An 11,338-nucleotide genomic window follows, 5' to 3' on the forward strand; every position below is an offset into this window, starting at 1 on the left:
AATGAAATTCTAGGGTGATCAATCCGAAAATCTCATAAACAAGCATAACAATCGATTCCAAACTACTCTCGATACTAAAATATAATCAAACAATGAAAATAAAAATCTCCCAAATAAATAAATTCAAGGGTTCGTCTTCCTCAACCAAGAATAAAAACTTAGCCAACAATCTTCATTAATTCTCCAGAAAATTTCATGAAAGAAAAAGTAAATATAAGAATAGGAGAAGAAAAACCTAGCCGCCAAGATATTCTCTTCCGTTTGAGCCGTCTAAGTCTGATAATAATCCTCAACAAAACGAAATAAAAGACTAATAAAATTCTAGAGTCCAAAATAAAAGAATTTCCAATTTTAAAAATTCTTCCCCGAACAGACCCTCTCGCTCGATCGGTAGACTTTTGCAGATCAAGCGAGCTAAAATTCCAACCCCTACTGTTTTCATTCTTCATACGGCCGCTCGATCGGTAGAACTTTGCAGATCGAGCGGCGAAGCTTCCTGTCTTCAAAATATTTTTACTTCATGACCCTCGCTCGATCGGTAAAGTTCTGTCGATCGAGCTAGCAAGCTTCCTGCCTTAATAAATCGTTTGCACATCAAACTAGCGCAAACGCGCTTCTTCATCCTCAATAGCGCATCATGTTGTGCAAACAACATGCGCAAATGCGCTTGTCAATCCTTATCTGCACTACTTGTTGTGAAAACGCACATGATTCTTCCTTATCTGCAATACTTGTTGTGCAAACAACATGTGAAAATGCCATCCAAGCCTTCATCCGCGCTCCATTCTTCTTCCTTGCTCATTTCCTTCCCTAAATCAAACCAAAAAACATTCATTAGTAACTATACAATGAATTTAATCAACGCAAACTCTTCTAATCACACCAATTAACACACATAAATATAGGAAAATATCATCAAATCAAACTCCCCCATACTTAATCGTTGCTCGCCCTCGAGCAACACAAAACCAATAATAAGTTCGAGCTCATAATCCATAACAAAAATAACCATGATCTTCACATTTGTGCCTCTGGAATTAACTCAATGCATGATCAAGAAAGGCGCTAAAATGCTAACAACAGAACAAGTTCAATATCCAAACATTTCAACTAGAGATATAGCCCCGAACATGTGTGTGTGACATGTTACCCCAGTTACATGCAACTTCAAAAGACAAAGTCTCAAGACTGTTCGCCGACCTATAACAATTCAGTGTACTGTCGTGCAATCAAGAACTCTCCTCTCAACAATCTTTCAACACAACACAACTATCTTGAGATAAAATTACGCACCGTCGGATTTTGCACCCAACAATTTTAAAGTCCCAATAATTACCCGCATACTTAGCTATAACTAGATAGGATTTGAATTTCAATTCCCTCGTCTATAGCCCGGATGGAACTACAATCCCATTAAGTCCGCAAACTTAGCTATGAAATAGTGAATAGAATTTCATTCACATTCCAAGCCCGGATGGAATTGTTATTTCAAAAAATTTCAAAATTTTAACCCCATTCAATCTGCATACTTAGCCACAAACAAGACGATTAGGATTTCAATCTTCTTGCTCGCAACCCGGATGGAGCTAATTAGAATTTCATAACCATTTCATAAAATATTTAAAAAGGTGCGCCCAAGAGTGTATATGTCACATCAAATAGATCATCGCGACTCAAGAACTATCATGTTCCAAAAACACATATTTTCGTGCAATTGTCCAACAGACATCCACAGTATCTAATACATCACTACACTTCACCGGTTAAACATGCGTGCTTAAAATATTCAAGAACCATATCAAAGTCTAATTTGCATTGGAGATCAAATTGTTCCAAGGTTAGCAAATCATCTATTTTCAAAAGCATGCATATCATCAATTTGATATCATCATAGGCTAGTGAATTTCAACAGTCAAATTCATCACTAACTATGAGCTCTTAAAAAAAAAAAAAGTTCATAAAAACAGCTAAATGCTCTCAATGACTGGCTAAGTCTTCTCCCCTATACTTAAAATCTTACATTGTCCTCAATGTAAGTAAAAATGAAGAACAAAAATAATTAAACACTAAGAATGAAAAGAATTACTCCCCTTGGGTTGCCTGCCAAGCAGCGCCTCTATTTACAGTCGTCAGCCCGACTGCATACTTTTGATGCTCATGGTGGATCATATTTGGTTCCTTTATCCACCTTCACCCACTTGAACAGGTTTGCAGTTATTTTCAGTCCATGCTTTCTCTTCTAGGTTATCCCCATCTCGGGATGATTTCTTCCTTTTTCCTTAGGCATTCCTTTTGCTCGATCTGGAGGAAGTTTTGTCTCAATTTTAGGTACCTGCAAATCAGAGATAAAAATTTTAGCATTAGAATTTTTAGCAGGTTGTGCAATAACTTCCTTCAACTTATACTCATTCACATCTTTCGTGTGTTCTTGTGGCAAGTAATCATTGATATCAAGATTATTAACAGCACTTTCACAACCAGGAATTTTCAGGGTATCAAAAATATTAAACTTAAGAATCTCCCCATCAAACTCCATAGCGAGAGTACCATTATTAACATCTATAATAGACTTCAAAGTTTTCAAAAATGGTCTTCCTAGAAAAATTGGGCTCTTCATATCATTATTTTTCATATCAAGCACATAGAAATTAGTAGAAAAAACCAAATTACCAACTTGCACAAGAACATCCTCTAATACTCCTCTAGGAAAAATAGTAGATCTATCAGCCATTTGGATAACAATTGCAGTTGAGTTCAAGGGCCCAAGATTTAAGGAAGCATAAACAGAGTATGACATGACATTAATCGATGCTCATAAATCTAACATGGCCGTCTCAAGATGAACATCTCCTATTTTACAAGGAATCGAAAACATACCTGGATCCTTGCATTTTGTAGGTATTTTTGTTTGTATCACAGCAGAAACCTGTTCTCCCAATTCAACTCTCTGACATCCCCACAGTTTTTGTTTCCTTTTCGTAGTACACAATTCTTTTAAAAATTTAGCATAGCGAGGTACTTGTTTGATAGCATCTAATAAAGGAATTGTGACGCCTAAAATTCCCATAATTTGAGTTTTGTGCCTAAACCTATTTTAATATTTATAATTTTTAATTTTCGGTATTTAATTGCTTAAATCAGTTTTAAATTTTATAATATTTAATTATTTTAAATTTTCGGTGTTAGTCGCTTTTAAATTTAAATTTTCCCGCGCTCTTGAGCTATTTTTTTTAAATCTCTGCGAGGATTAGTATTTTAATTTTCGGGCTATCGAATTCGATCTTTTATTTTAATTTGAGAAATCCTAGTGTGTATTTTGGTGCGAACTAATTTAGGGATGTAAAGTTATCACCTTAGTTTAGCACTTTAAATTTTAATTGACATTTTTTCACCTAGGTTTGGATTTAACCCTAGCTTATAAATTACACACACACACACACACACCTTAACTCATGCACACCTCCTCGCACACACATGCACACAACGAGCAAAGCCGATTCCCCTGTTCTTCATTGGGTGAGCTCGGATTCTTCAAGCCTTCACCAGGGAGACCTTCGAGCTTTGATTTTCCTCCAGAAATCGTTCCATGTCCAGCTAGGAGTGAAGCTTGAGCTCGATTTCCTTTGTATCTTCCCACCCCATTCCAGCTTTTGCTCTCGGCCACAGCTTCCTCTTTTCTTTGGGTTCATCGATTTTCTTGCTTATTCTAGCAAGGCAAGATTTTGGTTTAGTTGCTTATCTTGTATGCTGAAAATATGTGTTTCGATTGTTATTTGTTCTAGCATTCCCTGTTATTTTGAAAAATCTCGTGCCCTGTCCCAATTCTTTTTCTCGCGGCCGAACAGTTTCTGTTTGGGGATTTGATTTTTGTTGATTTAATGATGCTCATTTGTGAAGATCAATCGATTTTTAAAGCTTTGGAATACAATGTTAATCATGCTAGTGCATTTCGAAAATTCCAGTAACTGTTGGCTATCGTGTTTCAACTTTCTGTGCGTTTATTGATGGTGTTGATTGGTGTGGAAATTTAGGAGCTACCACGGGTGATATGTAGTTCACGTGGTAGCAATAGAATGAGTCGGATGTGATTTGAGATTGGGAGAGGGACTGTTCGAATTTTTGTAGTAACTAAGGGCTGTTTTTGGGTTGCTCGGGAATGATCATTAGCGAGGGGTTATGGAGATTGTTAAGGGGTTTTTGGATAAGCCTAGAGGTTGGCATTGATGCTAGGAGAGTGGCTGGAGGATCGAGGGACAAATTGATAGGTTTTGAGTCGGATTTGAAGAGGTAATGTGGAGCACATTTTGGTGACATTATGGACTGCCCAGAAATGTAGGTTCGTAACAGGGTTAGATGCTGAACTCGGAGAAGGGTTCGAGGCTGGTCGATGCTTTAGGGAGTTAGGAAAATGAAGTTTCGAGCGGAATTCAATTTGGATGAGTTTTCCCTAAATTTTAAGCCTTGAGACTAAAATAGGGAAGGATTTTAGGCAAACAGATTTCTGTTCGGGCTTGAGCTGTTAAGTCAATAATAAATTCAGACTTGGGTTAAGGGTACGGGACTGGAATTAACTTAAGAGGTTAGGAAAGTGTTGTTTCAAGCAGAATCTCTTTTGGGCAAGTATCGAGTGAGTTATACGATTGTAGGGCGTACCGCTCCATTCACCTAAGTTCTTTAACCATGGTTTAGACACCCGCCCTTGGTACTTCCCTAAATCACCATTTCCAGTCATTCACCATCGAGTCCTTTGCATGTTCATTGAGTCAATATTTTTGTAAACTTTACATCAACATGTGCATGCTAAGTCTCAAATTAAATGAAGTAAAGAAATATTTTTGAACAAAGTGAGATGGTTGTGACTACATATTCATGTGTTCGTGTGGGGTTGAAAGACGTTTTGGCCTCCCTTACCAAATCATTATGGGTTTCCTTACCTTAGCATGTGTTCGTATGGGGCCGAAGCTATTCTGGTCTCCCTTACCAATATAGGGCAAGATTGGGTTGAGTTTCATCTCGACCTCCTTGCGGCATTGTGCACTATAGCCATGATCATGATCGACATCACAGAGTCACAATTCATGGATCGGAGTTCACTCAAAATTCATATGACCATGTTCTAGTACATTTTTATGTTATTCATTGAGTTATTTGACTTAGTCTTGCACATGTCATATTCATGCATTCATTCTTTATACATGTTCATTACTTTTAAGTTCAGGGGCATTAATGGTTATTTTGTTACTCACTATTTTAAATTTTGTGTGTGCTTGTACCTATGTAGTAATCGATATCCCCCCCCCCCAATAGGTTTGCTGGGTCTTTTAGACTCACCCCACTTCTTCCTACTTTCAGGTGAGGACGAGTATCAATGGACTGAGGGGCAGGATCCCCTAGGTGAGGTTCCCGGAGGCGCAGGCCTGTGACCATGGCTCCATTTATTTTTCCGCTGTGTCTCTTCAGTTTGAGTGTCTGTAATAAATTACATTTCTACTTTCTCTTTTTATTTGGTAGCAGGATGTGTTTTCCTGCGTAAGAACATTTGTTATGTATCGCTTTTGGTTGTCCGGTGGGGTGCTCAGCTGTCATGTTACTTTGTTTTTGGGACTTGTTGGAATGTTTGAGAGATTTTATTTAAAATATTTTGAACTATTGTCTGCGTTTGGTGGTTTGTTCTATAAACAAACGGGTCATGCCGAAATTTTTAGTAAATTTTTGAAAAGCCGCGTATTATTCTCTTTTATTTATTTGAGTAGTAGTAGCTAGTCGTTACAGTTGGTATCAGAGCCCGGTCTTGGTTTGGTCTGTGCCTACTACCGGTTGCCGAAACTCAAAGGGATCTCGCCTCAAAGTCTGTAAGATTTAAGTGCATTTATTTCTATTTGTTTAAATTCATTTCCGCTGATCCTTATAATTTTCGAGCTTGTAAAAGTTTAAGGAAAATCTTTTTTTAAGGCATGAAATTTGAATGTGGGAATTTGAACTTGCGTACAGATGGCCACTCGTCGTGGACGTTCTCTGCAGCCACCGCCATCGCCTCCTCCACCGCCGCCACCACCTCCTCCAGCTGCGGATGTTGGGATGCAGGTGCTAGCGGGTTTAGCCCGTATCTTAGAGCGACATGTGGACGCTCCAAGGGTTGGACTTGGGACTATTTATGAGAAGTTTAGGAAAATGAATCCGAAGGACTTTGCTGGCACCACTGATCCACTGGTAGCGGAGGGATGGATCCGTTCGCTTGAGGTGATCTTCCGCTACATGCAATTGGGAGATCTGGATCGAGTCCGTTGTGTTGTCTTTCACCTCCAGGATGATGCTTCCCTCTGGTGGGAGGGAGTTGAGAAGACAGTGGATACGGCTACCCTGCCTTGGACTGAGTTTAGGAGACTTTTCTTTGAAAAGTATTTTACTACGGATGTGAGGGCCCGTTTGAAGACGGAGTTTTTGAGCTTGCGCCAGGGGGACCTATCTGTGGCTAAGTTTGTGGTGAAATTTGAGCGAGGTTGCCACTTTGTGCCTTTGATTGGGGACGATGAGGCGGAGAAGCTCCAGCACTTTATAGTTGGGCTACGACCCACTATCCGTCGAGATGTGCTCATGGCGAAGCCAGCTGACTATGCTTCGGCGCTCAGATGAGCTTTGAGGTCTGAGCAGACTTTGAAGGATATCAGCGCAGAGGCGCAGAGTAAGTGGCCGCTACCATCTCATGGTTCACAGCAGCAGCATGGGAAGAGGCCATTCTTAGGGCCACAGCATCAGCGGGGACCCTTCAGACCTCAGGGGAATCTAGCCCATAGGCCCCAGGGACATCATGTTCAGCGACCCCAGGGTCAGCAGGCACCGAGACCCGCTCCTCCCAAGACTGGGGAGAAGCCTGTATGCCCGAAATGCCATCGTGCTCATCTTGGACAGTGTCTGGAAGGTGCCGGAGTTTTCTATCGATGCAAGAAGCCAGGACACGTGGTTTCTGATTGTCCATTGCGCGCCATGCCGAGTCAGGGGAGGGTGTTTGTGATGCAGGCCGATCCTGATACCACGCTCGTCTGAGGTAATATTTAGAGCATTTAATTAAGGGTGATTTAATTAATTCATAGATGCAATTTTCGAATTTGAGCTTTTCTTTTTGGGAATGAGAACTTGTTTTAGGTTGCATGTTTCCTGTAAATTGGTCGTGTTAAAATAGATAATTTTGATTATAGAATTCGTTGGCTTAGAATGAACCTAAGTAGGACTTTCCTTATTTGCTTTCAATCTTTCCATGGTTGTAATCCCCTTTAATGCAGGTAGAATTTTACTAGCCAGTGTGGCCACTAGAGCCTTGTTAGACTCAGGGGCTACCCATTCTTTCATATCGGAGGCTTTTACCCGCAAGCGGAGCATTGTCTGCGAGGATTTGATTGGTGGATTCACAGTGACCATCCCATCATGGGAAGAACTGTCCACTAGGAGAATGGTGAGGAATATTGAACTTCTGTTGCAAGGGCAATCAGTAGTTGCAGACTTGATAGTATTGCCCATGCCTGAGTTCGACTTGATTCTCGGGATGGATTGGATGATGAAGAACGCAGTGGTGATCTACTTTCAGCAGAGGTTAGTGTTGGTCAGACCAGAGGGAGAAGAACCGTTTCAGTTTGAGACTACTAGGGGTTTGAGGAAGACGCAGATCATATCTTTTATGCAAGCTAAGCAGATGGTGCATGAAGGATGTGAGGCGTTCTTAGCCAGCTTATCATTGACAGAGTTGCCAGTGCATCCAGACATCTCAGATGTGGACATTGTCAAGGATTTTGAGGACGTTTTCCCAGACGATGTCGCGGGCATTCCGCCCGATAGAGAAGTGGAGTTCTCCATCGACGTGGTACCCGGTACTGTGCCAATTTCTAAGGCACCGTACAGATTGGCTCCTACGAAAATTAAGGAGTTAAAGGATCAGATTCAAGAGTTGCTTGATAAGGGTTTCATACGCCCTAGTTTCTCTCCATGGGGTGCACCGGTCCTTATGTGAAGAAGAAGGATGGAAGCTTAAGGCTGTGCATCGACTATCGGGAGTTGAATGGGGTGACAGTGAAGAACAAGTATCCACTACCCAGGATTGAGGACCTCTTTGATCAGTTTCAAGGAGCCTTTGTGTTTTCGAAGATTGACCTTCGATCCGGTTATCATCAGCTGAGGGTGAAAGAATCGGATGTGTTCAAGACAGCTTTTAGGACTTGTTACGGTTACTACGAGTTCCTTGTGATGCTGTTCGGGTTGACGAACGCGCCAAAGGTCTTCATGGATCTTATGAACCACGTGTTCCAGTCGTTCTTGGACCAATTTGTCATTGTCTTCATTGAAGATATCCTCATTTATTCCAAGGATAGAGAAGAGCATTCGCAGCATTTGAGGACTGTTCTAGAGGTACTCCGGGAACGGAAACTGTTTGCTAAGTTCGACAAATGCGAGTTTTGGTTGGAGAGAGTAGAATTCTTGGGCCATGTCATTTCCGAGAGAGGAGTTGAGGTGGACCCCTCCAAAGTTCAAGCAGTGAAGGAGTGGTCAGTACCTAGAAACGCCTCGGAGATTCGCAGTTTTCTCGGACTGGCTGGTTACTACAGGAAATTTATCAAGGGCTTTTCATCCATTACAGTGCCCTTGACAGCATTAACCAAGAAGAATGCTAGGTATGTTTGGAGTTCCGAGTGTCAAAAGAGCTTTGATGTATTGAAGGAAGCTCTTACGACAACACCAGTATTGGATATGCCATCGGGGCAAGGTGATTTCGTGGTTTACACTGATGCTTCCAAGTTGGGATTGGGAGCAGTTCTTATGCAGCATGATAGGGTTATTGCTTATGCTTCTAGACAGTTGAAGGAGCATGAGAAGAACTATCCTACATATGATCTGGAGTTAGCGGCAGTAGTGTTCGCTCTCAAGATTTGGAGACACTATCTTTATGGAGAAAAGTGCAAGATATTCACGGACCAAAAGAGTCTCAAGTAATTCTTCACCCAGAAGGATTTGAATATGAGACAATGGAGATTGCTAGAGTTGGTGAAAGACTATTATTGTGAGATCAGTTACCACCCGGGTAAGGCTAATGTGGTCGCAGATGCGTTGAGCCGGAAGATGGCAGTGATTGCTTCCATGTCAGTGGCTAGACCATTGCAGGATGAGATTCAGAGGTTCGGATTGGAGTTCTATGCTGAGGGTAGGGCTCCTAGATTGTCATCCTTGTTAGTACAGACCACATTGTTTGACCGTATCAAAGTTGCTCAGGAAGATGATGAGCAGCTAAGAAAGTAGAGACAGAGAGCTAAGGAGAAAGACAGTGGTTTGTATTCTGCAGTAGTTGGGATTATGAAGTTCAGAGATCGGTTTTAGGTTCCCGCAGGTGACTCTCTGCAAGCTACCATCATGGCAGAGGCGCACACATCACCGTACTCTATTCACCCAGGTAGTACGAAGATGTATCAGGACCTTCAGCGGTTGTATTGGTGGTTGGGCATGAAGCGTGACATCGCCCGATTTGGGTCAGAATGCCTGACATGCCAGCAGGTCAAGGCGGAGCATCAGAGACCTGCAGGATTGCTTAAGCCACTCCCTATTCCATAGTGAAAATGGGAGAACATTACTATGGATTTCATTGTTGGTTTGCCGAGGACAGTGAGGAGTTCGAATGCTATTTGGGTTATAGTAGACCGACTCACAAAGTCGGCGCACTTTTTGCCAGTAAGGACAACCTTCACGATGATGCAGTATGCGGAGTTGTATATCCGGGAGATAGTCAGACTACATGGTATCCCTGTTTCCATAGTGTCTGATAGAGATCCGTGGTTTACTTCAACTTTTTGGAAGAGCCTTCACTCAGCTTTGGGGACGAAGCTTTTGTATAGCACTGCCTTTCACCCGCAGACGGATGGACAGTCTGAGAGGATTATTCAGATTCTAGAGGATCTTTTGAGATCTTGTGCCATTGACTTTCAAGACAGTTGGGAGTCGAGACTACCATTGGTGGAATTTGCTTATAACAACAGCTTTCAAGCCACCATTGGTATGGCGCCTTACGAGGCACTCTATGGGAGACCATGTAGATCTCCGGTATTGTGGACCGAGATCGGGGAGAAATCAGAGTTGGGACCAGAGATTGTTCAGCAGACTGCCAAAGTTGTAGCCAAGATCCATGACAGGATAAGGACTGCACAGAGCCGGCAGAAGAGTTATGATGATCACAAGAGGAGAGACTTGAAGTTCTCGGTGGGAGATCATGTGTTCATCCGAGTAGCACCGCTGAAGGGAGTTATGAGATTTGGGAAGAAGGAAAAACTGGTACCGAGGTTCATAGGACCCTTCGAGATATTGGATAGGGTAGGGGCATTGGCTTATAGGGTGCCCTTGCCGCCTAACCTTGATGGGGTCCATAATGTCTTCCATGTGTCGATGCTGAGGAAGTACATCTCGAACCCGTCCTATGTGCTCAGTTTGGAACCACTTCAGCTATCTCCTCACATGACCTATGAGGAGAGGCCTATCCGGATTTTGGATAGACATGAGAGAAGACTCCGTAACAAGTCAATTCCAATGATCAAGGTGAGATGGCAGAACCATTCGGATGAAGAGGCCACTTGGGAAGCAGAAGCAGATATCAGAGCTCGCTATTCGAAACTATTTGGTGAGTCTCGAATTTCGAGGACAAAATTCTATATTAGGGAGAGAGGAACTGTGACGCCTAGAATTCCCATAATTTGAGTTTTGTGCCTAAACCTGTTTTAATATTTATAATTTTTAATTTTCGGTATTTAATTGCTTAAATCAGTTTTAAATTTTATAATATTTAATTATTTTAAATTTTCGGTGTTAGTCGCTTTTAAATTTAAATTTTCTCGCGCTCTTGAGCTATTTCTTTTAAATCTCTGCGAGGATTAGTATTTTAATTTCCGGGCTATCGAATTCTATCTTTTATTTTGATTTGAGAAATCCTAGTGTGTATTTTGGTGCGAACTAATTTAGGGATGTAAAGTTATCACCTTAGTTTAGCACTTTAAATTTTAATTGACATTTTTTCACCTAGGTTTGGATTTAACCCTAGCTTATAAATTACACACACACACAAACACCTTAACTCACGCACACCTCCTCGCACACACACACACACAAAGAGCAAAGCCGATTCCCCTGTTCTTCATTGGGTGAGCTCAGCTTCTTCAAGCCTTCACCAAGGAGACCTTCAGCTTTGATTTTCCTCTAGAAATTGTTCCATGTCCAGCTAGGAGTGAAGCTTGAGCTCGATTTCCTTTGTATCTTCCCACCCCATTCCAGCTTTTGCTCTCGGCCGCAGCTTCCTCTTTTCTTTGGGTTCATC

General features: G+C 41.6%; 1 protein-coding gene across 1 annotated transcript; it reads left to right on the forward strand.

Annotated features, from left to right (window-relative positions):
- The first annotated feature begins 5,991 nt into the window (after positions 1 to 5,991).
- LOC140862795 (uncharacterized) lies at positions 5,992 to 9,282 on the forward strand. Its single transcript, XM_073265830.1, has 6 exons — positions 5,992 to 6,558; positions 6,652 to 6,991; positions 7,281 to 7,855; positions 8,005 to 8,783; positions 8,841 to 8,975; positions 9,057 to 9,282. Exons 1-6 carry the CDS (start codon positions 5,992 to 5,994, stop codon positions 9,280 to 9,282), a joined length of 2,622 nt encoding a protein of 873 aa, XP_073121931.1.
- The last annotated feature ends 2,056 nt before the right edge of the window (positions 9,283 to 11,338 follow it).

The sequence above is a fragment of the Henckelia pumila genome, chromosome 4 (assembly GCF_033568475.1).
Source record: "Henckelia pumila isolate YLH828 chromosome 4, ASM3356847v2, whole genome shotgun sequence".
In the NCBI taxonomy this organism is placed as follows: domain Eukaryota; kingdom Viridiplantae; phylum Streptophyta; class Magnoliopsida; order Lamiales; family Gesneriaceae; genus Henckelia; species Henckelia pumila.